This window comes from Ostrea edulis, chromosome 4, assembly GCF_947568905.1.
Source record: "Ostrea edulis chromosome 4, xbOstEdul1.1, whole genome shotgun sequence".
NCBI classification, from domain to species: domain Eukaryota; kingdom Metazoa; phylum Mollusca; class Bivalvia; order Ostreida; family Ostreidae; genus Ostrea; species Ostrea edulis.
In genome coordinates, this window is record NC_079167.1 from 51,727,226 (window position 1) to 51,753,906 (window position 26,681).

General features: G+C 35.1%; 1 protein-coding gene across 1 annotated transcript in view; it reads right to left on the reverse strand.

Annotated features, from left to right (window-relative positions):
* Positions 1-26,681, reverse strand: part of LOC125670789 (nuclear pore complex protein Nup85-like) — a 44,447-nt gene continuing 17,766 nt past the window's right edge. The window contains exons 9-22 of the mRNA XM_048906175.2: positions 21,831-21,956; positions 21,474-21,605; positions 21,207-21,310; positions 20,408-20,491; positions 16,139-16,204; positions 15,890-15,940; positions 15,571-15,671; positions 6,120-6,205; positions 5,857-5,888; positions 4,736-4,836; positions 3,877-3,976; positions 1,874-1,925; positions 1,659-1,751; positions 1-342 (exon numbers count right to left, since the gene is read on the reverse strand). Of these exons, the coding sequence (XP_048762132.1) occupies positions 238-342; positions 1,659-1,751; positions 1,874-1,925; positions 3,877-3,976; positions 4,736-4,836; positions 5,857-5,888; positions 6,120-6,205; positions 15,571-15,671; positions 15,890-15,940; positions 16,139-16,204; positions 20,408-20,491; positions 21,207-21,310; positions 21,474-21,605; positions 21,831-21,956 (1,233 nt within the window). The 3' untranslated portion in view covers positions 1-237. The remainder of the gene's footprint in view (positions 343-1,658; positions 1,752-1,873; positions 1,926-3,876; positions 3,977-4,735; positions 4,837-5,856; positions 5,889-6,119; positions 6,206-15,570; positions 15,672-15,889; positions 15,941-16,138; positions 16,205-20,407; positions 20,492-21,206; positions 21,311-21,473; positions 21,606-21,830; positions 21,957-26,681) is intronic.

The following is a 26,681-nucleotide window of genomic DNA, read 5'->3' on the forward strand; positions in this document are numbered from 1 at the left end:
TCTGGTTTTTATTTTAATGTGTGACATCTTGTTACTTACACTAAGACAGTAAATGACATATTTCTTAGTAAAAAAAACCAAAACAACCAACACATGAAACACTTTCTCAACACTCACAGTCAGATAAACACATGCTTTTAAATCATGTGTATCAGTATATGTGATCTTCGAATTCTTGTCCTAGATATTGAAACCAATCATTGTACATGCTGCCTTCAGTTTCTATCCAAATTGTAACTAGACTACTTTCACTGTCCCCTCTTGTAAAATGGCTTTGGCCAAATTCTTAGTTAGTGCTAATTTCAAAACATCCAACTGCTCTTTCCTTGCTTCTGTGAATCCCTGAAAGGAGGAAAATGTACTGAATTTATTTTAAAGCTTTGTAAGAACAAGGTGTGTTTGTGAAACACTGATGTCTCCCTATGGCTAAACTCTAAGGTCAAGGTCATGAGGTAAAAAATTTGGTAATGAAAGAAAGGCTTAACACTAAAAATACACATGTGAAAAATTCAAAAGTTATGGCCAAGGGTAAATATTTGCCAACAGACAGATACTATATGCCCCCAAATCGGCATAAAAATGCTTCATTCATCATACTCAATTTGAGTCTAAGGCATATGTAAATTCATCAACAATAAGAGGCCCATGAGCCACACTGCTCACCAGAGTAAACTTGCCAATAATGAAAAAAGACACATGCCAAGACCTGCCAATAGACAACTATAAATATACACTATCATGGGTCTATTCATTCAACTGATCCAGGATATTCTAAAGATGACTGCATACTTTTTGACAGACTGCTATCAGCCATATAAACATGACTAATAATGGTCATGTTCTTGAGAAGAAGATTTTTAAAGATTTGTCTATATATCCCCTTGTGAGATTTGGATCTCTTACTGTGGCCTCACTCTACACCTGGGGCCATGATTTGAACAAACTTGAATCTACTTTTTGTCAGGAAGCTTTCATGTAAATTTCATTTTTTTTCTGGCTTGGTGGTTTTTGAGAAGATTTTTAAATATTGCCTTTTATTGATTACCTCCACTTTAGGAGGAGCACTGCCCTTCATTTGAAGAAACCTGAATCCCCTTTACTCTAGGTTAATTTGTGCAAAGTTGGGGATTGAAAATAGCCCAGTGGTTCTTGAGATTTTCAAAAGATGCCACAAAAATTTCCCAAATTCTTATTAATTCTACTTCAAAAAGGATGTGGCATTTCATTTGAACTAATTTGAAACCTCTTTACCCAAGAATGCTTTGTGGCAAGTTTGGTTGAAATTAGTCTGAAGGTTCTGGAGAAAATGTTTACAGATGGATGGATAGACAGCCGGACGCCGGAGAAAAGGAGCGTGTTCGAGACCAACGTTCTTTGCATGAGTACAAATTCCTGGCTATCCAGAAGGCCGAGTATGCATCATGAGAATGGGTTCGAGGTGCAAGAACTCACAACACCTCTGTTAGAAGTGTGGTCAAAGAACAAGAACACCTTCTCGCACAAATGTTCTCGTCATTCACAACTCTAAAAACAGAGTATGAGACCAATGGGAACAGTGATCTTGAATGCATTCATGGTGTTAAGAAAAGCTCATTTGAGCTTTCAGCTCAGGTAAGCTAAAAATATTTAGATAATCAAACAGTTCTTATGCGACATACCAAGATATCTGTCTTCTTCTCCAGTCTATATTCAGTGGTCAGTTCTTCAAGGCACTGCATGAGTTCATATGTTTGTTGACTGTTAAAGATGAGCTGAGAAAGAAATTGAAAAATGTACCAGCAATGTTAACAGTAAATGTACAGACTTGATCATGTGTACTACTTAATGAAATATAAAGACCATGAGATCAACAACAATGCATCGCATAACTCACCTCCATTCTTTCCAGTAATGGAAGTGCATCAATCAACAATGTTATCCAAAACCTGCAAAGTAAGGCAACACAATATCAGTTTTCTGGTTCTCAGTTCCACCTGCTTGCAATTAGTGTTTTATGGACGATTCTAATACATAGTTTTAATCGGACTGCCCACGGAAAATTAAATAATGTAGCATGGATGAATTTACATTACTTTTAATTTAAATTTTTTTTTATGAGATTACATATTTTCTTCTAGAAAAATAGGGCACAACTAAACCAGTACACGATACACCCGCATACATTATTGACCCAGGAATATGAACAAGTAAGAAAGGATTATCCACAAAAGGATTTCATCGGAGTTGCAATAACAATGTCTTTTTCATTAAATGAATCTACGTCCAAAGGCTGTAACTCCTTCAAAAATAGGGGACAGCATTCCCCTTGTAATGTGCACATCTACACATTGTGAGTTTCCTTTATACTAAGTTTCATTGAAATCCCCCAAAGGGTTTAAGAGGAGTTGCGAAGACAAGGTACTTGCATAAAATAAATCTAAGTCCAAGGGCCCTAACTCCTTCAAAAATAGTGGTGCAGCATTCCCCTTCTAATATGCACAGCTCCACATTGTGATCTTTCTCTGTACCAAGTTTCATCAAAATCCCCCAAAGGGTTTAGGAGGAGTTGCAAAGACAAAGTTAAAGGGACAGACAGACGGATGACAGCGGTATAGCATTTTATGCCCGCATTTCTATGCGGGCGTGTAAAAATAAATGTCTAGTTTTAGAATACAAATTTCTTTTCAGTAGAATATCACATTCTATTGCAGACTGGTACTTAATTAAACAATTATTAATTGCCATAGCAAAGTTAAGTATTTGTATTTTTCCAACCGCATTATCATGTATTGAAAAATAAATGAATCATTTCTTGGAAAGAACAAAGAACTATCATAACAGTATCACTGTTCATATTAAATAGTATTGAAAGAAATAAACCAAATTAAGAGCTACACCTAATAAGACAATACAAACTGCAATACAGGTGACTCTCGATAACTCGAAGTTCAAGGGACCTTGATAAAACTTAGAGAAATCGAGAGTTCGAAATTCGGAAATTGAAGGTCCGCCGGTATGGTTCAGATTTTACAGTAACCGGAAATGTATACCAACAAGATCATATGATATCGTTTTGACATGTTTTCCTTCATATTCGTCAGGTACTTTGATATCAAAATAAAAAACCTTATTTTGCATTAATAAAAACATTTCAAAGTTTATGTATTTATTTGTTCTTTAATCAATCTTAGATAGGCATACAAAACCAAGTTCCGATGACGCTTTACTATTGCAAACTAAACAGCTGAGCACAATGTCATGTCGCTTTACCCAAAACAAAAATTCTAACGAATGAGTAAAACAATGTTTTAGAGTAACTTCACACAAAGAACAAACTCGAGAAATTTAACAGTCTGTAGATCTCTAAATTATGTATAAAACTTACTCTCTCGTTGTCACGTCAAAACAAATTATAGATTTTATTCATAGTCGGATTATATATAATTTTGATATCCCGACTCAAACCCCCATTGCAAGGTGTAAACTGACCAATTAGCCAATTATATACGCAAGTGTGTCACCTCCACAAAGAAGCACTGGCAATGTTTCAACTCTGTAAACACCTAATTATCCCTCCGGCATTCAACAAAATCCAGGTAAGGCCCAAGCGGAAATTATTACACGCTTGAGTAACGATGGGTATACGCTACCACCACTTTGAGAGATCGAGAGTGAAAAACAATGAAATGTGTTTTATGGGACCCAACTTCACTTTGAGAGATCGAACATTTGAGAGATCGATAGTAAATTTGCTTTGTTATATAGAGAAAAAAATCGGGACCATGATTTCACTTCGAGCCATCGAGAGTCACCTGTATTTGTTAGAACCACATGTAACGTAAAATGGTGTAGGATCTGCCTGTTGATCTGTCATGATAATGAAAATACACAACTTACTGTTTGGGAGCCAGACGAGCTTGTAACAGAGCCAGAAGAAGTTCAGCAGCTGCTAGGTAGTCCCCCTCACTATAAAGCTTGTGGAACTCACGATATTTTCCTTTAAATATATTATTTAAATAAATACGAGTTAAAAGGACAAACCATGTACTTACATTATAATATTTAATGAAAATTGACTAAAGACTTAAAAGTTCAACATATAATTTTCTAAAAAAAAAAATTGAAGAAAATCAAATTCCTTCCCAATGTGCATCTTCAATACCCATACAAACACTGTAAAATAAAGTCCTCACTTGAAAATTGTGGGAGGAGTTAGACAAATTATATTCCCTCCATATAACATTAATTTTCAAACTCCTGCAAGAGGGGTCGAAATGTATCAAAAAGATGAGCATATAAAAACAGATTATTACAAATTCCACTCATTTGATTATTGGAATTTACAATCCTGTCATTGTTTGTGAGAGGTTATAGTACACAACGAGATAATATATATTATATGTATGATTGTTATCTTCATAAAATCACACTCAAATCAACCGTGCATGCCTAGAGCACATTTCATTATATATGATATCAAATTTTCATCTTGTTATAAGCAGAGTTTTGTTTTATCCAATCTTCTACAATATTTATTCAAGAAATACAAGGGGATTGAGCTGGGACTCCAACATCATCTCATAATAAACAGTGTCTCATTGTAGTGATCTCGTTGTAAACTAAGTTCACTGTAGTTTCAACATACCTACCATCTGTAGTCCGAGGATTTGCGATATGGAAAAAATCCTGCACCTCATAAAATATTTGTATATTTTACAATAAATTAGTCATAGAATAGGCTAATGAAAACTCTTACCTAAAAAGGTTAGCCTGTTGCTTAGTAACATGGAAGGTCCTAAATGATCTATGAGATCAAGATTTGTAAATTCTCCACTCTCACTGTACTCAAGAAGAAATCTAAGCAATAAAAGGAAAAAAAAAAAAAAAGAAGAAGAAAAATCAGTCAAACGTATGGATGCTTTCCTATAAACATTGATACTACTTAGATAGCATAACTTAAAATCAGATCAATATCTGCACCCATAGTGACAGATAGCAGCCTCATGTGTCCAGTGGGGCAAGGCGAGGAGGTAACAGTAAAACTCTGATCACAAGATATTTTCAAAGTCAAAGTGACATAATTCCATCAAAAGTAGGTCTACCGAAACAAAACTTTCACTTGATCTGTAACTCACCAAAATACAACTACACAACACAAATCAGTTTAAAGGGACTGATTCACGATTTTCCCCAAAATTTTCTTTTTCACTTTTAATGATCAAAATATATTGTTTAATGTGTTTAAAAGAGTTCACATAAAAATTAAGGTTATACATTATCATAGAAGCTCATTTTAGAGAGTTTATTATTTGTTTTGTAAACAAAGATTGCGGTATGTTATTGTTTACGAAATTTTCAAAAGAAATGGATATTGATCTAAGTTTATTATATCTTTCACATTTCAAGCATTTTTGGGGTAAATGTGTCATCTAAAAGTTAAAATTTGTGACTATGCAAAATTAAGATGCTTTATATTACAAAATCAATATTCCTCGTTTGTTTGTATACATAAAAAGACTCGAGTCTTTGTTTACATAACACAGATTGAAGGCTAAAATATTGCTTTTATTCTTGCATTCAGAAGGTCAAAATTTGGCTGTCAATATTAAATGAGTTATCTTTTTAATGTTTACTATCAAAAATGAAAAAAATATTTTTATCGAAAATCGTGAACCAGTCCCTTTAATATCTGCTAGCATGGCAGAAAAATACAACTACACAGCACAAATCAGCTCAATATCTGTAAGCATAGCAGGAAAAAAAATCAGACAGAAAGGGGAAATGCTATATGCCCTGGCCATGGATAGGGTATTAAAATGTTTTAATTTGTTCACTATAGAAATAATTAGAAATACTTTTTCTGTAAAACACGCTTACTTCTCTGCAAGAACTGTAGCAAATCCAACATCCTGGAAATAAAAACAATAATATATAAGTAAGCCCTAAATTAAAATTTCATTTACCTATTTTGAATAACAAAAAAATGTTTTGACTCAAAATATTTTACTGCTAGTCTCAAGAAAATACTAGTAATTTATTTCATAGCCCAAAACATATTCCATGGTTTTTTTTGGGTTTTTTTTTAGCATTGTATCAAATTTTACAGCACACTTTATCATTATTTTTCCTGACATTTTTACCTTTGACCTCAAAAACCATGTAAGAGCAGCTCCCAATCTTTTGTTCTTAATACACCTCATTCCCATCACTTTACAGATACTTTTTGCTGCAAATTACAAACAGTTCCATCAAATTAAATTCCTTTATTACTCTAAAGGAAAACTAATGTATAGATTTGCAGCAATATATGCCTGTGGTATGAATTCTTCAATTTGTAAATGTTAATTTCCACAAATTCATAATAGGTGACATATTATAAGCCTGCAATGATGACAAACAAAAATCTGACCCACATTAAGATCTATGGTATATATGTGGGAGTTTGAGCAGTTCATCTATTACCAGTTTAACTGAAATAGTAAATGAATGTCTATATATGTACTGGATCAAGTCAGGGGTCAAGAAATTATGTGTGATATAGTATGTGCAAAAATGTTTCATGATATTAATGAATTCAGGATTTATCTTATGAATCAAATTTTGATAGCACTTGTTGCATTCACTTCAGTTCTAACATGATGTAACAAATGATTAATATAAGCACTCCTTGTATGAAAATGATATTGATATTGAGTATGAGGTAAAAATAACCAAAAAGTCTCTGTTGAGACTGTACCTCTACAGGTTTTTAATTTCTGGTCCATCAAGAAGCAGTAATGAAAAAAATATTGACTAAAAAGATCATAGAAGACAATATTTGGAATAAATTTTGTTGTGTCTAAGAATCTGATTCATTATCTATCTATTATCTATTATCAAATTGTGTGAATTACAACTAAAAGAAGTCAAAAGGGTGTTTTGATGTAACTAGGGTCGAGATCAAAAGATCGATGTTGGATGTGGGGCAAAATCTCCAATAACTTTTCATTGTCTGACATTGAGTAGTTGATAATCAATTTGGATGGGGTCTTGATGAAAATTATATGAACCTGAACTTCATTTTTTTGTTAAACACTGAAATTTTGATCCTGTCCCTGATTTCCAAAGGATCCAAACTTCAATGAGTTATGGGTATGAAATCTACTCCGAGACCATGCACTTCACAGTCACTAAAAGTTTTGAAGCTGTGCACCAAGCATTCTATGGCAGATCAATTTTAATGCAAAATTTATCCAAATTTAGCACAAAGGTGAAGCTATAAGAAGCTAAATCTTCGACCAGACGCCATACCAGGCCTGTTTGACATACCTACAAATGTGACAAAGACGACAGAGAAAAACACAAGGAAACTCAACAACTTACATCAAGCAGAGTTTGGGATTTAATGTACCCTTTATAAATTGTAAAATAATAATAATAATAATAAAAAAAAATTACCCCCCCCCCCCCAAAATAAAAATATGTTCATCACTCCAATATCCAATATCTTTTGTCAAAAGTTTAAATTTACTGAAGATCAATTCTGAAGTACACCACGGGGAAATCTGAATCCATTAATTAAAATTATCCAAATCTACGATACAAGACAACTATCACACAATGAAGAACATGATTAGATGTATCAAATTTTGATGGTGAACGAGTGTATCTTTCATACCAGTAACAACTGGATGCCTTACTTTTTTGTTGTCAAAAACAACATTTAATTCTTTTGATGTTTAATTCTTTTGATGTCTCTCCTATGGTTGGACGAATATTTTTAACTTTTTAAGGGGTAGCATATATCTGGTAAAATGATTAAGTGGTTCTGAGTCAAAACACAAAATCTGATCATAAGCAACATTTGTGTCAAGTCTAAACTTCTAATATTAGTCCATTACAAACTTCATGCCAAGAGAAATGCTACTGGATTTCTTTAACCAGTCACATTGACATAAGGAATATTTGTATCAGTTTCTAGTCTCTCTCCATTACAAAGTTGATTTTATCAAAATAAATCTTTATTCAGCTTAAATGGTAAATGCCAGGATAATCTCTGGTTTTATACTGGTGTTTGTATGATACACTTTATCTGGTTTTATACTGGTGTTTGTATGATACACTTTATCTGGTTTTATACAGGTGTTTGTATGATACACTTTATCTGGTTTTATACTGGTGTTTGTATGATACACTTTATCTGGTTTTATACTGGTGTTTGTATGATACACTTTATCTGGTTTTATACAGGTGTTTGTATGATACACTTTATCTGGTTTTATACTGGTGTTTGTATGATACACCCTATCTGGCTTTATACAGGTGTTTGTATGATACACTTTATCTGGTTTTATACTGGTGTTTGTATGATACACTTTATCTGGTTTTATACTGGTGTTTGTATGATACACTTTATCTGGTTTTATACAGGTGTTTGTATGATACACTTTATCTGGTTTTATACAGGTGTTTGTATGATACACTTTATCTGGTTTTATACAGGTGTTTGTATGATACACTTTATCTGGTTTTATACAGGTGTTTGTATGATACACTTTATCTGGTTTTATACTGGTGTTTGTATGATACACCCTATCTGGCTTTATACAGGTGTTTGTATGATACACTTTATCTGGTTTTATACAGGTGTTTGTATGATACACTTTATCTGGTTTTAAACTGGTGTTTGTATGATACACTTTATCTGGTTTTATACAGGTGTTTGTATGATACACTTTATCTGGTTTTATACTGGTGTTTGTATGATACACTTTATCTGGTTTTAAACTGGTGTTTGTATGATACACTTTATCTGGTTTTATACTGGTGTTTGTATGATACACCCTATCTGGTTTTATACAGGTGTTTGTATGAGAGGGTTACTAGTGTGGGAAGAAGCTGGGATGCCCAGAGAAAGCCAACATCTCTGAATGGGTGCTGCTACCTACATACCGTATTTCAGTTTTCTGACTAGTGACTCGGACCTTAGCCTGATATTCTTAAGTTAGTTTTGGACCAAGAAAAATTCTCTGCTATAAGCTCCTGATGTCTCTCTATTACAATCAATTGGACAAATATTTCTAACATTTTTACTAGTGACCTTGACATTGATAAACTGGTCTTACTTCAGGGTCACAACACATTGTCAAACCCAGGTATGAGCTGAATAGTCAGGAGTAATGAGAACTCTTACAGAGGAAATGCATTTTCAGTTCATGAACCACATGATACAGCCTCAACCTAGTGCCAGATAACTCCAACACAGGAATTATCCTAGTGCCAGATAATCCCAACACAGGAATTATCCTAGTGCCAGATAACCCCAACACAGGAATTATCCTAGTGCCAGATAACCCCAACACAGGAATTATCCTAGTGCCAGATAACCCCAACACAGGAATTATCCTAGTGCCAGATAACCCCAATGCAAGAATTATCCTAGTGCCAGATAACTATCCTAGTGCCAGATAATCCCAATGCAGGAATTATCCTAGTGCCAGATAACCCCAACGCAGGAATTATCCTAGTGCCAGATAATCCCAACACAGGAATTATCCTAGTGCCAGATAATCCCAACACAGGAATTATCCTAGTGCCAGATAATCCCAACGCAGGAATTATCCTAGTGCCAGATAATCCCAACGCAGGAATTATCCTAGTGCCAGATAATCCCAACGCAGGAATTATTCTAGTGCCAGATAATCCCAACACAGGAATTATTCTAGTGCCAGATAATCCCAACGCAGGAATTATCCTAGTGCCAGATAACCCCAACACAGGAATTATCCTAGTGCCAGATAACCCCAACACAGGAATTATCCTAGTGCCAGATAACCCCAATGTAGGAATTATCCTAGTGCCAGATAACCCCAACACAGAAATTATCCTATCCTTGTGCCAGATAACCCCAACACAGGAATTATCCTAGTGCCAGATAACCCCAATGCAGGAATTATCCTAGTGCCAGATAACCCCAATGCAGGAATTATCCTAGTGCCAGATAACCCCAATGCAGGAATTATCCTAGTGCCAGATAACTCCAACACAGGAATTATCCTAGTGCCAGATAATCCCAACACAGGAATTATCCTAGTGCCAGATAACCCCAATGCAGGAATTATCCTAGTGCCAGATAACCCCAACGCAGGAATTATCCTAGTGCCAGATAACCCCAATGCAAGAATTATCCTAGTGCCAGATAACCCCAATGCAGGAATTATCCTAGTGCCAGATAACTCCAACACAGGAATTATCCTAGTGCCAGATAATCCCAACACAGGAATTATCCTAGTGCCAGATAACCCCAATGCAGGAATTATCCTAGTGCCAGATAACCCCAACGCAGGAATTATCCTAGTGCCAGATAACCCCAATGCAGGAATTATCCTAGTGCCAGATAACTCCAACACAGGAATTATCCTAGTGCCAGATAATCCCAACACAGGAATTATCCTAGTGCCAGATAACCCCAATGCAGGAATTATCCTAGTGCCAGATAACCCCAATGCAGGAATTATCCTAGTGCCAGATAACCCCAATGCAGGAATTATCCTAGTGCCAGATAATCCCAACACAGGAATTATGCATTTAAAAATTTTGGTAGAAGCCTCTACACTTATTATAACTATGCACCCAGTTAATGTGCTAGATGTCGAAAAGTAAATTTCTAAAGATAAAATGCATTTCATTATGTGACCTCCCTTGACCTTGAATTTCACAATTTAAAACTTTTGTGTTCTATATAACTATGTACCAAGTTTGTTTACCAGATGTATAGCAGAAGAATTTAAAAAAAAAGAAGATTTAATGCATTTCCTGAGGGGGCCATCAATTTCACATTTGGTAGAGGCTTGCATGCTCAATATATCTACATGTACATGTATGTAAATGAGGGACCTAAAAATCCAACATTTCAGATCCCATGGTGTTGCTTTACCATTTGCTAAATGCAATAGCAATTCACCTGTTACAATATTGTTTACCACACAAGCAGAAGGTCCTGGGTTAAATTGCTGAAGCCAGCATCAAACTCAAATAGGTGGTGACCATTTGCAAAGCACCCATTTAATAGAAGTGATGGATAAGACCTTATAAACCGAGGTCCAGCGTCACTTATGTCATTGCTTTAATAAAGAACCCTTACAGATATTCTTAAAGTATTAAATTTTAATTAAAATGAGTGCATGGTAGAGATTTTTGAGTTGAGAATGATAATTCAATAGAAGTATAGAATAAGAGTTGTCTTTCTTTCTGAGGGCAAGGAATGCTTAATTATGCTGACGGACAACATACTGAGTCTTGCCTCAAGCTCACTACCTGTTAATCTAATATTTTCCTCTATGATCATGAAATTAAATTCAGTAAATTGTAAACATTAATCAAATTTATCATGAAATTCATATTTATTTTGAAAACTTTAAATGTTTTTCTCCATTTTTGGAACATTGAAATATTTAAACATCTCTAATTTTGTCATTTTTCATAGATGTATATATAGATATTAAAAATCAATATATGCACCCAGGGGTGCATGAGCAGAGTTGCATGGGATACATTGTAAAATCAGGAATGATGTGGTATATTTATAATTGTGAATATTCGGATTTAAACTTTTAGAGTTATCATGCAGATATTTCTAAAATTTTCAATCTTTTTTCAGGACAGTGACCTTGACCTTTTTCTCCAAAATCAATAGGGGTCTTCCTAACCTGCTATCCAACAATATAACCAAGTTTCATTTGATTCGAGTTACTGTCCAGAAACCATATTTGTCTTGAAGTTTTCAATCTATTTTCAGTCACTGTGACCTTGACCTTTGACAATTTTTCTCCAAAATCGATAGGGGCCTTGCTTTGCTGGTATCCAACAATATATATCCAAGTTTCATTTGATTCAAATTAAAAAAATTTGAGTTATCCTCCTGAAACCAAAATCTTTTGGAATTTTAAATCTATTTTTGGTCAGTGACCTTGACCTTTGACCTATTTTCTCTAAAATTAATAGGGGTCTTCCTTACCTGGTACATAACAATATCTTTAAGTATCATTTGATTCAGATTTAAACTTTCTGAGTTATCATCCAGAAACCAAATTTTTCTGAAATTTTCATTCTATTTTCGGTCAGTGACCTTGACCTTTGACCATTTTTCTCCAAAATTAATAGGGGTCTTCCTTACCTGGCACCCAACAATATATCAAAGTTTCATTTGATTAGATTGTAAACTTTTCAAGTTATCATCCGGAAACCAATTGTTGACGCCCACCCACCCGCCCGCCCGCATCACCAAACCAATAGCCGAGTTCAATTTCGTTGCAACTTGGCTAAAAATGAAATTAAATAAATATTTGATCAATAAAAATCATCATATTAAGTTTACACTTCATGATCTGTGAATTTGAAATCACTTTATCTTTCATAGCACTTAGAAAAAGAAATCCTTCTGACCCTGCTGGAGGTCTCAGAGTATTGATTGCTTGTGTTAGCTGGGAAGCTTGTCATCAGAAAGATCAAAGTCCAAGTTTACATATGTCACTTACAATTACATAATAATCAATAATATAGTCTTAGAAGTCGGATTTAAAAAGGGTCACTACAAGTAGGTGTCAAATGGACCAACATTATTACCTTAAAGGAAATCAATTTAACTATACCTGTTAAAACTAGATTTTAAAGCCAATATTTTCTCAAATGGGGCATAAAACAACAAATAACACAACCCAAATTCAATTTGAAATTAAAGTTTCAATTAATAAAATAAAATATCAAGTTCAAATAACTTAATTATCAATATTGACTGGCCAGCAATTTTTTTTACTTCAAGTATTATGTAATGAAGAACTGGACAGCAAAGAAAAATCAATAGGGTAGCCAAGGAAAGGAAACCACATTGATATAGGCTTACTGAGTGAAAGGGATCCAGTAGTACAGATGTCAACAAACCAGTATTAGGATGACTGGTCAAAACCGGTATTAGGATGACTGGCCAAAACCAGTTTTAGGATGACTGGCCAAAACCGGTATTAGGATGACTGGCCAAAACCAGTATTAGGATGACTGGTCAAAACCAGTATTAGGATGACTGGCCAAAACCTGTATTAGGATGACTGGCTGAAACCAGTATTAAGATGACTGGCTGAAACCAGTATTAGGATGACTGGCCAACAAACCAGTATTAGGATGACTGGCCAAAACTGGTATTAGGATGACTGGCTAAAACCAGTATTAGGATAACTGGCCAAAACTGGTATTAGGATTACTGGCCAAATTTGGGATGACTAGCCAAAACCAGTATTAGGATGTCTGGCCAACAAACCAGTATTAGGATGACTGGCAAAAACCAGTATTAGGAAGACTGACTGAAACCAAATTAGGATGTCTGGCCAAAACCAGTATTAGAATGACTGGCCAAAACCATATTAGAATGACTGGCCAAAACCAGTATTAAGAAGACTGAATGAAACCATATTAGTATGACTGGCCAAGCTTTTTCTCAGTCGCACAATACTCTCCTGCACTGTTTTCGAAGAGATGAGGATAGAAACACATTGCAAAAGAGTATCTAAAGCACTAGGTGTTGAAGTCTTTATCTTAAGCTGTAGGTGTTGAAGTCAGATGAACAGTTTGACATGTCCAAACCTCTTAAACTTTCCTCTCCAAGTATTTCTGAACAAGTAAATCCCCATGTGGACCAGTATTGTTGTCTATAAGGTTAGGTAACTCAGTCCACCAGACCCTGTCATGGGTCTCACAATGGGATTAATAACTTTGTGTATATTAATTCAATTAAGGAACAATAAATGATGTTTTTAGCCACTGTAGTTAAAACTAATATCAAGGATCCATCATCTACTCAATAAAGCTCAAAATCATAGCTTCAACAAACAATCTCCATCTTGCATGCACGTTTACAAAAAACTTGCGACTCGTTTCTAAATAACACTTAGTGACAGTGTGATCATTGCCAATATTTGTAGTGTGTTGTTTGTTAAAGTCTTGTTCTGAAGTGTTTCGGCATCAGCATGGAATGCACTGTGGATTGGCAGACTTATCATATTGACTTCCTAGTCATTATGAGATACTGTACACTCTATTTGCCATGATCCTGACCTTTCCTAAGGATTTGTGTCGGCTGGGATCAATTCAAGAAGTACCCGATTCACAATTCCAGATGGCTTTCGAAGAGGAATTGGAATGACTCACAAGCATTGTATGTCTGAAAAGGGGCACAGGCAGCCAATGTAAACCTGTTTTTGATCCACCAGGAGATCACAAACAAGTTTCTGAATTTCAAACGTTTGTTATAGTGCATATGATTTCTTTGTTACAACACATTAAATGAAATGAATAAAACAAGTGTTATCAAAGCTTAATTTTCAAAATCTGTAAAATATTTTCAAAAAATCTATACATTATTATGAATCAAAAATTTACAAATATAGTCTACTCCACTTAAAGAGGCAAAAAAAAAAAACAACAACAAATTAATCCTTTAATGCTTTATATAATTTACTTATTTCATTTTATATTACCAGAACAGTAGCTGCAATAATGTAGCCCTATCCGATTTTTTTTATTCCGACGTTTTCGGGATATGGCTACAATTCCATAGGATCTCCGAAATGGTGCAAAATAATTTTATGAATAACCAATAAAGCTCCGTGTATTAGTCCCAAATGTTGTTTACATCAAAAGGAATACCAACTTTGTGCTTGGGCATGTCTAATAATGGTGTTTTTCATTAAACATCAAGTATAGCATCAAAATTCTTTGTCTGCTCCGCCATGCTTGTTATCACGAGATCTCATAGGTGGATCCACTGAAAAACCTAAACATTGACAATCTGCACGAAAATGTAGTTACTTGAGCCACTCCAACAAAAGAAGGAAAATCATATGGTTGCAGAAAGAATTCACACTCTGCTGTTCCATTTTAACTTGATATTAAATCTGAACCCTTTTAATACCGACAAAATAGCTTTCTCTTCCGTACTTGTCCATTGATGTAAATACTACCTTATATGGCATATGCAGATAACTTCACAATCGGAAGTTGAAACCTCAGTACATCAAAATGGTGCAAAAATATGAATTGACAAAGTGGAATATATCGAAATTGTTGAAAACCGTAGAATAGAGCCTCACAAATCGTAAGTTGCAGTTTGTAAATTTATATATTGACTAAGAAACAGAATATCATTTTATTTACATAAAGAAAGTTGGCAAATGTTTAGAATGATCGAAAATGTTGTGGGAGTGAATCACTCCCGCATTTGCACCATTACGGAGATCCTAAGGAGTTCTAGCCCTCTCCAAAAAAAAAAAAAAAAAAAAAAAAAAAATCGGAAAGGGCTACATTATTGCAGCTAACAGACAGCAACAACTGGCTCAGCCTACTTGATACCTGTTTTGACTGGTTCTATAATATGAAGAGCTCTGTGCAGTGTTAAGTCCCTGTAGTGTTTGTTGTGGACAATAATACTACCATGTGTATTGTGAAATAAAATGCACATCTTGCAATGCAATTTAATGGCAAAGTAAACATATATGCATGTAACCATCATATCATGGCTGATGTAGGATACATAATCATATCTAATCTAAAAGTCTCATTTACCTTGTTCTGTCATTTTACGGTCCTCACAGATCTTAAGTACTTTGTTTGCTTTCTTCTCAGAATTTACTGGAATGCGATCTAGGAATAACTCCAGATATTTCCTTTAAAAAAAAATTGTGGAATACTATTACCCAACCAAGGCAATGTCAGATGGCAAATCCTACCTTTAACCTTAATCTACCCAATATACAGTATCTATCTTGCATAGTTTAAAAGTTATTAACATGGTTAAAGTTGCAGAAAAGGCACTCAAAGAGACAGACAGACCAAAAACAATATGCCCCAGATCTTTGCTCTCAGAAGCATAAAAAAATCAAACCTTCCAAATTCTGCACAATGGTCAAGGTAACTAACTCCAACAATCCACAAACTGAAAAAGAAAAATGAGGATAAAAGTTAAATAGCTGTGTTGTTAACTATCAAGAATTTACAAGACCAATTAGGTTCAATTTATTTCACAATCTTCTGATATTGTTTAGCTTATAATAAATGCACAAAGTTTCCCAAAGAACTAATGATGTGTAAGCTGTTAGAGCATCTCGTCTCGTGAAGTCACCCATAATATTACCTTTCATGTGACATAAGGGAACTTGCATATTCTAGCAGAAGAAATTCCCGCAGGTCAGCTCCAAACCTGAAATAAATATTAGACATAGTATTTTTGTTTGTTTGTTGGTATGTTGTTTAACATCCCATTGAGAATTTTTCACCCATACTGTAGATAATTTAATTGCCACAAATTTCAACCTATGCATGGCGCTCAAGGTCACAGAAGTGAAAGTTCTTTTCTGTGCCAAATGCCTACCATGACACTAATGCTGGGTTCACTTTCACTTCTAATGCTGGGTTCACTTTCACTTCTAATGCTGGGTTCACTTTCATTTCAAATGCTGGGTACTTGGTGAATTAAGGAACAGTCACTACATGTTAAATGTATAAAGTTTATGTAGCACTGGTATCGAAAATCGAACCATTGCAGTTGTGAAGCAAGCTCTCTAACCACTAGGCTATTTTCATTAAAGTTGATATACAGTGAAACTTCTCTAAACCGGCCAGCTGTCGGACCAACAAAAACGGCCGGTTTAGAGGGGTGGCCGGTATATCGAGAATTTAGCATTTAGAGACATTTCAGCTCAATTTTTATAAGATATTTCATTGACATACCACAAACCATATAATATGGTGTTTCAATTTATAGCACTAAAACTAATTAAACATGAATAAACATTTTTACATTGACATGCATAAATGATGGAAAACATTCCGTTTAAATAAAACTGCATTTGATATATGTATAGAAATCTGTAGACTAGCAGCATTTATGTAGAATTTCGGCTTATGTTTTAATAAACAAAACAAACACATAACCATTTGATTGCTGCAATTAATACACAGAGTAGGTACTGCTCACTTTGATATTGGGATCTATGATCAATTATCAGTGGAGATCAAATTAGTCCGCTTGTACCTACAGGCAATTATTACAAGAAATAGTTTTGCTGCAATCATCTAATTTTAACTAAAACTTTATAACAGGATACATAAAGAAAACACAGAGGCCTATTATTGGAATTCCTCTTACCTATAAATACTCTGTTTACGTCCATTGCTTATATCGTTAACAAATTTATTTTGACGTTTTTGAAAAGTACAGTAGTAAATATATAATTTTAATTTTGATGTTTCTTAGGAATTTAAAGACTATGGAAACCCCCCAAAAATCATTTATCTGTTGAAAATTATAATTAACAGTCATGGGTTTGTTGTTTATTAACTACCGCTTATATCCATGGTGCAACAATATGGCGAATTGATTGTATTCATTCAATATGTGCATATCTGTTTATAACATTTCGTACAGAAATTTGAAAGGGTCACTTGGATTAGCCAAGCACCAATTAACACCCAGGACAGCACAGGTAAACTATAGAACTTATAGAGGCCACTTGTGTTTTTCACACCTTCGGTGGATAATTTCCCACCTGGCCAGTAGGTCATTCATTTTTCACCTGGCCGGTCTTAATCACCCCTCTGGCCAAACTTTTCTAGTCTTCAAATAGTGGCCGGTATTATAAGGGTAAATTACATATGTTTGTTAACAATTGTACTTTAAAAAGTGGCCGATGTCCGGTTTTCAGGGGTGGCCGGTTTTGTGAGACTTTCTTTGTAAGGAAATGTTAAGGTTTCTGCCGGGACTTTTAAAATCGGCCGATATTCAGGGAGAACCGGTTTTCTGAGGGGCCGGTTTGGAGAAGTTTCACTGTATTTGACAAAACAAAGAGACTTGCTTGTTTTGCTGTTTTCTGCCACACTCAACAATTTTTCAGTTATCTGGTGGCACCCAGTTTTTATTGGTGGAAGAGAGAACCCAGATACAATGTACCTGGGAAGAGACCACCGACCTTCCGAAAGTAAACTGGGAAACTTTCTCACTTATTGGCGTGAGCAAAGAGAGATAACTCTATAATTTGGGTTAATATCACGTATTTCACTATAGGAATCAATGGAAAACAGATAATATTTTTAACCCCCCTCCCCCAAAACACAAATTCCTTTATGCAGGTATCATAAATTGCCATTTAACAAATTTATACCAAAACTTTGTTTCACAGGGGGGGGGGGGGGGGGGGGGGGGGAGGGGGAGGACATATGTTTACAGACCAAAACACAACAAAAATTTTCACTCTGTGATCGACTGCAAATGAGGTTAATGCATGAGAAATGAAGATTAACCATTTTTTTACTCAATAATATAAAGTAATTTTACAAATTAAATGGTTATTTATTGATATCAATAAGCATTTAAAAATATATGCCATTTTACAGCCCAGTTTCAAGGAACATATTTTTCTACCCCCTAATCAAAAGGAGTTGAAATTAAGAGCAATTAATCAATTAACACTGGTATTAAAAGTTAATATTCAATTACTAAAGGATTCTACTTTGCATCTAAAAAAATATCATTAGCAAAATTGTAAAACATTTTAAAATAAAGTAGGTGGGAATCCAGAGTTAGCGTGCGTAGTTCTTTATCCACAATACTCAAGTTTAAAGAAGTTATCTTCCTTTGTTGGTGTAATAATGAAATACACAATTTCTGAGATATAAGCTCTTCTGTAATGGAGGTATATTCAGTAATCTATTAAACGCTTGGGTGAAAACAGGGAGTATATGTATATTATAGACTGGTTACATAGATGACAATAAATGCTGAAAGCAAGTATTTTGTTTATATTTGCCAGAGGTATACATTAAAATGTCCATATCAAGAAGAAATTGTTTGAAATAGGCCATTGAATTAAATATGTGATTATCATTATTTCCTCTTTGACATGATCAATACTTTTAACAACAAAAGATTGAGAATTTCGAGTTTTATTTGCGCTATTTTATTCTCAAATACTCATAAAGTTACTAGATACGTGTTTCCTTTCAGCTTGGGTGTTTGCATAGCAGTCGGTAATCATCCTATTACAGCATTATGAACGCAACGATAAGCATTTGTACCCACCGTGTGTGGACAAAATATGTTTTGCATCTCATCGTATGTAAGAGTTCAACAAAGGGAAACAACTATAGGGCAACTCAAAAATTGACTAGTAACCTGATATGGCTATGTCAAGAAACTCATTTTTTTGAAGCTGTTAGTTTCTTGGTTTGCATGAAGCTATAACGACTTCTACAATGTGTTAGGACCTCTACAATGTGCTAGGACCTCTACAATGTGTTAGGACCTCTACAATGTGTTAGGATCTCTACAATGTGTTAGGATCTCTACAATGTGTTAGGACCTCTGCAATGTGTTAGGACCTCTACAATGTGTTACTACAATGTGCTAGGACCTCGACAGTGTGTTAGGATCTCTACAATGTGTTAGGACCTCTACAATGTGTTAGGATCTCTACAATGTGCTAGGACCTCGACAGTGTGTTAGGATCTCTACAATGTGCTAGGATCTCTACAATGTGTTACTACAATGTGTTAGGATCTCTACAATGTGTTAGGACCTCTACAATGTGTTAGGATCTCTACAATGTGTTAGGACCTCGACAGTGTGTTAGGATCTCTTCAATGTGCTAGGATCTCTACAATGTGTTACTACAATGTGTTAGGATCTCTACAATGTGTTAGGACCTCTACAATGTGCTAGGACCTCTACAATGTGTTAGGATCTCTACAATGTGCTAGGACCTCTACAATGTGTTAGGATCTCTTCAATGTGCTAGGACCTCGACAGTGTGTTAGGACCTCTACAATGTGATAGGACCTCTACAATGTGTTAGGATCTCTACAATGTGATAGGACCTCTACAATGTGTTAGGACCTCTACAATGTGCTAGGACCTCTACAATGTGTTAGGATCTCTACAATGTGCTAGGACCTCGACAGTGTGTTAGGATCTCTACAATGTGCTAGGATCTCTACAATGTGTTACTACAATGTGTTAGGATCTCTACAATGTGTTAGGACCTCTACAATGTGCTAGGATCTCTACAATGTGTTAGGACCTCGACAATGTGTTAGGATCTCTACAATGTGTTAGGACCTCTACAATGTGCTAGGATCTCTACAATGTGTTAGGATCTCTACAATGTGTTAGGACCTCTACAATGTGTTAGGATCTCTACAATGTGATAGGACCTCTACAATGTGTTAGGACCTCTACAATGTGCTAGGACCTCTACAATGTGTTAGGATCTCTACAATGTGTTAGGACCTTGACAGTGTGTTAGGACCTCTACAATGTGATAGGACCTCTACAATGTGTTAGAATCTCTTCAATGTGTTAGGACCTCTACAATGTGTTAGGACCTCTACAATGTGCTAGATAACTTACTGTAATTTGTAAGCCTCTAACTGTCCACAGTGTTGTAGAAGATCTGTCAAATGAGCTACAAACCAACCATTGCTGAACACAGTCCTAAAATAGAACAAGAAAAATATTAACCTACAATAATTCTATGTCAATGCTGATTTCTTAGAATGTTGATAAAATAGAGGTCATGAAAAAGCTACTAATCTAATCTGAATTGCCTGCTTCAGCACCAATCGGTGTGAATACAGTACACTCTATACTTCCTCAGAACCCGGATGACACACATTACTGGGCACTTGTTCCTTCATTATGCACCACCTCTTGTGCTTGCTTGTTTTTCAAAAGGTTTTTTTCCAAATTTAATTTTATTTATATTTCTATACATGTATCTTTTAAAGAATTGTATATACAGAACCATATACATACAGAATCCCTGACACTACCCCCCTCCCCCCTTTTGTTTCCTGATTGTTCATTTATCATTCTGCCATTGTTTCTTCACCTCACATTCACTTTCCTGCATTTTATCCACTCGAAAATAAATTCCGTGATCATTGACTTCATTCCAAAACATTCACATGAAATTCACTTTGCATTTACACAGGGTTTATGCAGCTCTATATCATTTTTTTTCACACACTTTTCCAACACTTATAAAGCTATTTTTCAAGCAGTTCTGGATAATAGAATCATGTACATGACAATATTGACTGGATGTTTTGAATTATTTCTTTAGCTCATTTAACCTCTCCATTTACCTGACATAAAACTAAGAATTGTATTTTGGTCAGTCTGAGTGAACAGAGAATTTGACAAGTACCTGCTATCCTTGATGACTTGGTACACGTCTGACTCTATAGCTGACAGGAGAATGTTGTCCAGCTCTCCCAGTCTTGTGCTGTTTCTGTATTCATCCTGACAGCCCTACAGATTGTAAATAAAACAAGTCACATGGGTCAACCAACATCTGTCCCATCTTAATAACGAAAATGATTGTCATATTACAAAAGCTAATAACAATGCTACAAATAAGATGGCTGTGGAGCCCAGGGCTAACCTGAGCCACATCAGACTTTTGTTTAATTACCTGGACATAATAATGTAGATCACATGCTTTGATGGTGGGGTCCTGGTATAGGGCTTTTGATATCAACATGTGATACCAGGGGTCACAAAACTCCTTCAATTCACTGAATACTGCATCTTCACCACACAGTATCTAAAATAAATTTCCATGGGTCATTATCAACACTAAATACATTAAATATAACACACAGGATCTAAAATAAACTTCCACAGTGTCATTATTAACACAGAATACATTAAATATAACACAAAATCAACTCAATTAGTTTATAATCTGTTTTTAAAATAAAACTTGTGAACCGTCAATAATTTTCTTTTACAGGATATCAATGACATCATCAGTCTGTGTTCTACTTACCCGGACTACAGTTTCTAGATTTGCATTGATTGAGAATTTCTGTTCCTCATAGTTTCTTTGACAATCATCTCTCCAGTGTCGCCATTTCATGTCAAATTCTGTTACAGAACTACCTCTGTACAAATGCTGGGACAAAAAGATACAGACATAATATTAAAATATATATATGTATCTCCATTAACCCATTTGTTGCCTCCTATTAGTTACATAGGGTTTTAAATAAACTTGACAAATATTTTTATATTCGAAGTCATGAAAAAAAAATTGCACATACTGATAATTTACCAATTTGAGATCAGAGTTATCCCTCCTTGAAATACACTCACGCATTTGATCCACCATTGTATTCATGAGTTTTACTCAGTGTCCTTGCTCTGAATTCACTCAAAGAAAATTAAACGTTCTCTGCTATCATTATAGAATTTTGTCAGAATCAAAATGCCGCCGAAATCAAGAGTGTGGCAATTTTTTAAGTGTGATTTAGATAGTAAAATTGTTAAGTGTACTTAATGCAAATCTGTATCAACCTTTCAAGGAACAACTAGCAATATGTTGCATCATTTAAAAAATAAACACCCAACTTCTAGTGCTGTGTGTATGTGGTGATTTACCAGTACAGAAAACAAATGGAAATTTCCTAGTGAATTCAGCAAAAAAAAATAAAAACAAGAGATGTTTGTAAAACACATATGCCCCCCATGGTGCAAAATTAAAAAGAATTATACACACACACATCATTTAATTGAGAGTAGTATCATCAATTCAAAATATTGAGCAGACAATATCTTCCTATGTCAAGAGTGGATTGACCATGTGACCTAAAAATCAATAGGGGTCATCAACTCCTGAAGATGTACCAGTGTACCAAGTTTGATGTCTGTCAAGCAAAGGGTTCTCAAGATATTGAACGGACAGTATATTCCTATGTCCAATTTGACCCTTGACTTTTGACCATGTGACCTTAAAATAATTAGTAGTCATCTTCTCCTGAAGATGTACCAGTGTACCAAGTTTGATGTCTGTCAAGCAAAGGGTTCTCAAGATATTGAGCGGACAGTATATTCCTATGTACAGTTTAACCCTTGACCTTTGACCACGCAACCTCAAAATCAATAGGTGTCATCTTCTCCTGAAGATGTACCAGTGTACCAAGTTTAATGTCTGTCAAGCAAAGGGTTCTCAAGATATGGAGCAGACAGTATATTCCAATGTCCAGTTTGACCCTTGACCTTTGACCATGTGATCTGAAAATCAATAGGGGTCGTCTTCTCCTGAAGACGTACCAGTGTACCATGTTTGATGTCTGTCAAGCAAAGGGTTCTCAAGATATTGAACGGACAGTATATTCCTATGTCCAGTTTGACCCTTGACCTTTAAACATGTGACCTCAATATAAATAGGGGTAATTTTCTCCTGAAGATGTACCAGTGTACCAAGTTTGATGTCTGTCAAGCGAAGGGTTCTCAAAATATTGAACGGACAGTATATTCCTGTTTAGTGTGACCCTTGACCTTTGACCATGTGACCTCAAAATCAATAGTGGTCGTCTTTTCCTGAAGTCGTATCAGTGTACCAAGTTTGATGTCTGTCAAGAAAAGGGTTCTCAAGATACTGAGCAGACAGTATATTCCCATGTCAAGTTTGACCCTTGACCTTTGACCATGTGACCTCAAAATCAATAGGGGTCATCTTCTCTTGAAGATGTATCAGTGTATCAGTTTGATGTCTGTCAAGCAAAGGGTTCTCGAGATATTTGACGGACAGTATATTCCTATGTCTAGTTTGACCCTTGACCTTTGACCATGTGACCTCAAAATCAATGGGGGTCATCTTCTTCTGAAGATGTACTGGCGTACCAAGTTTGATGTCTGTCAAGCAAAGGGTTCTCTAGACATTGAATGGTCAGTATATTCCTATGCCCAGTTTGACCCTTGACCTTTGACCATATGACCTCAAAATCAATAGGGGTCATCTACTCCTTAGGATGTACCAGTGTGCCAAGTTTGATGTCTTTCAAGCAAAGGGTTCTCAAGATATTGAGTGGACATTATATTCCTATGTCCAGAGTAGATTGACCCTTGACCTTTGACCTGAAAAACAATAGGGATCCTCTTCTACTCATAACTAACCCACATATGAAATATCATTATCATCAAGTGAATGGTTCTCAAGATATTGAGTGGACAACACATGGTCTACAGACCGACCGACAGGTGCAAAACAATATGCCCCCTCTTTTTCAAAGGGGGGCATAAAAATAAACAAGAGTCTGAAAAGGTAACAATTTCAGTTGCGAACATGATCCTGAAAGACTATCTTCGTCTTAGTATTGTGCAGGGAGAGGGGTTTATGAAATCTGTCAACACTATTTCTCCAGGATTCAATATTTCAAGTTGGAATACGGTAAAGTCAAGAATTGAAAAAAAATGTATGAGGATCAGGAGGAAATGCTCCTTTTTGTGCTAAATAATGTGAAGCCTGTCTATTATCAATAGCATCATGCATGTTGTCTGAATTAATTGTCATAATGGATGTTTACATTGGGGTCTACGGTTAACTGAACACTAATCGGTGGGAATTTACACCTAGGTGATCCTGCTCGTGCTGTTATATACACTTGAGGTGTTTATCATGTTTATCCATATAACACCTTTACATGACAAATTTATTTCATTTTAAAAACATTTATAACATTAGATTTAGATTCAGTATGCCTTGAAGTAGCTTGTATTATGCATATCTGATTGTTGGTAAATGCACATAAATATGTAAGTTATACTAAACAGTATATGTAAATACATTGTACAAAGGAACATCCCAGTAACAGTGGTTAAAAAGTTCAAATAAACAAATATTCTTCTATTAAAGCTATGAAATAATCGACTGATAAATTTACTCATTTTGACATCGCTACCTTTTTTTTGCTATTCTTTTTAGCAATATTTTTTGCACAGGAGAAGCAAAAACACTACAATACCAGGGTTTGACACTAAGGCACGTCCGACCGACTGAGTCTACTAAATGATGGGTCCGGTCGGGTAAAATGTCGATTTACTAGTCCGACTGGTCGTGTTGAAAAAATAAACAAGAAACTTTAAAACAATAAGATTGTAAAGAGTTTGTGAGCAATTTTGAACCGCGTGATGACATAATCTTTATTTCTATTTCTAATACATAAGTCGCGATCGGAAGTGATGTTTTACGACATCTGCTCAATGGGTGTAAAGTTATGTTTCGGATAAATAGATATAAATTGAATTCATTTTTAAAAAAAACGTTTATTTGAATTAAATATAAGAAAGTGTTTATCAAATTAATAAATTACGTCGTAAAGAGCCATTTTTCGGTGTTGACATATGTGCGGGAATGTCTCTATATTCAAATACGACGTATCGTCCTCAAGGAAAGATGTCCCAAGAAAGAAAAGGAAAGGTTGGGAAGAAACAAAGCAGGGCTTATGAAATAGAAATTTAAAAAAAAACGGTTGAGATCATTTTATTCTAAATGGACTAAAGAATTCCCGTGCCGAGTAGAATTTAACGAAACAGAAAATGTGTTTGAAAATTAAAGCATATCAAATTGATTGACGAGACTGATGTTTTTGAGACAATCAAATAAGGATTAGTTCAAACTTAACGTTTGTCATTAGAAGTAAGTAATTAAATATGGAGAAACTATCACTTTTTTCTGTACAGTTGGTCAGGGCTAGTGGATGTAAGGTCAGGTCTAGTAAAATTCATTTGAAGTGGCCCGACTGGTCTAGTGCTCAAAAAAGTAAATGTCAAACCCTGAATACTATCATGCTGACTGTATTTAGCAGTAGTTTTTATCAAATTGACCCTCGTGTTTGCAAATTACCAAACATTTCTGTCTGAGTCAATGTAGCATCTCACTAAAACATTACATTAAAACATTACATCTCATTAAAACATTACATCATTAAACTTTGTTCAAAGACTACTCAGAATAATACATGTATTTTTTCTTAAATATAAATAAAATATATTTTGGGACATTTTCAGTTTCAATGTTCCATTCTATATTTATAACCTGAAATCATTCCAATGCTCGTCGGCTTATCAAATTGCTCATTCTGTAACATTGCAGTGTCCCAGGATCAATTCCACTTCAGCATATAAGAAATATTTCATTGTAAACAACCACTGTGATACTAATTCTACATAGTATCATTTCAACCCTCTTATAGCTATGTCAGAATAGTGGTGTAACAAAATATATAGAGACATATAACAGAAGCATAATAATCTATAGTGGCATTCTCTACGGTCAATATATCATACTGTCAACAGTGACATTCTCTATAGTCAGTTGATCATACTGTTAACAGTAACATTCTCTATAGTCAGCTGATCATACTGTCAACATTCTCTATAGTCAGCTGATCATACTGTCAACAGTAACATTCTCTATAGTCAGCTGATCATACTTACTGTCAACAGTGACATTCTCTATAGTCAGCTGATCATACTGTCACAGTAACATTCTCTGTAGTCAGCTGATCATACTTACTGTCAACAGTGACATTCTCTATAGTCAGCTGATCATACTGTCAACAGTGACATTCTCTATAGTCAGCTGATCATACTGTCAACAGTGACATTCTCTATAGTCAGCTGATCATACTTACTGTCAACAGTGACATTCTCTATAGTCAGCTGATCATACTTACTGTCAACAGTGACATTCTCTATAGTCAGCTGATCATACTTACTGTCAACAGTGACATTCTCTATAGTCAGCTGATCATACTTACTGTCAACATTCTCTATAGTCAGCTGATCATACTTACTGTCAACAGTGACATTCTCTATAGTCAGCTGATCATACTGT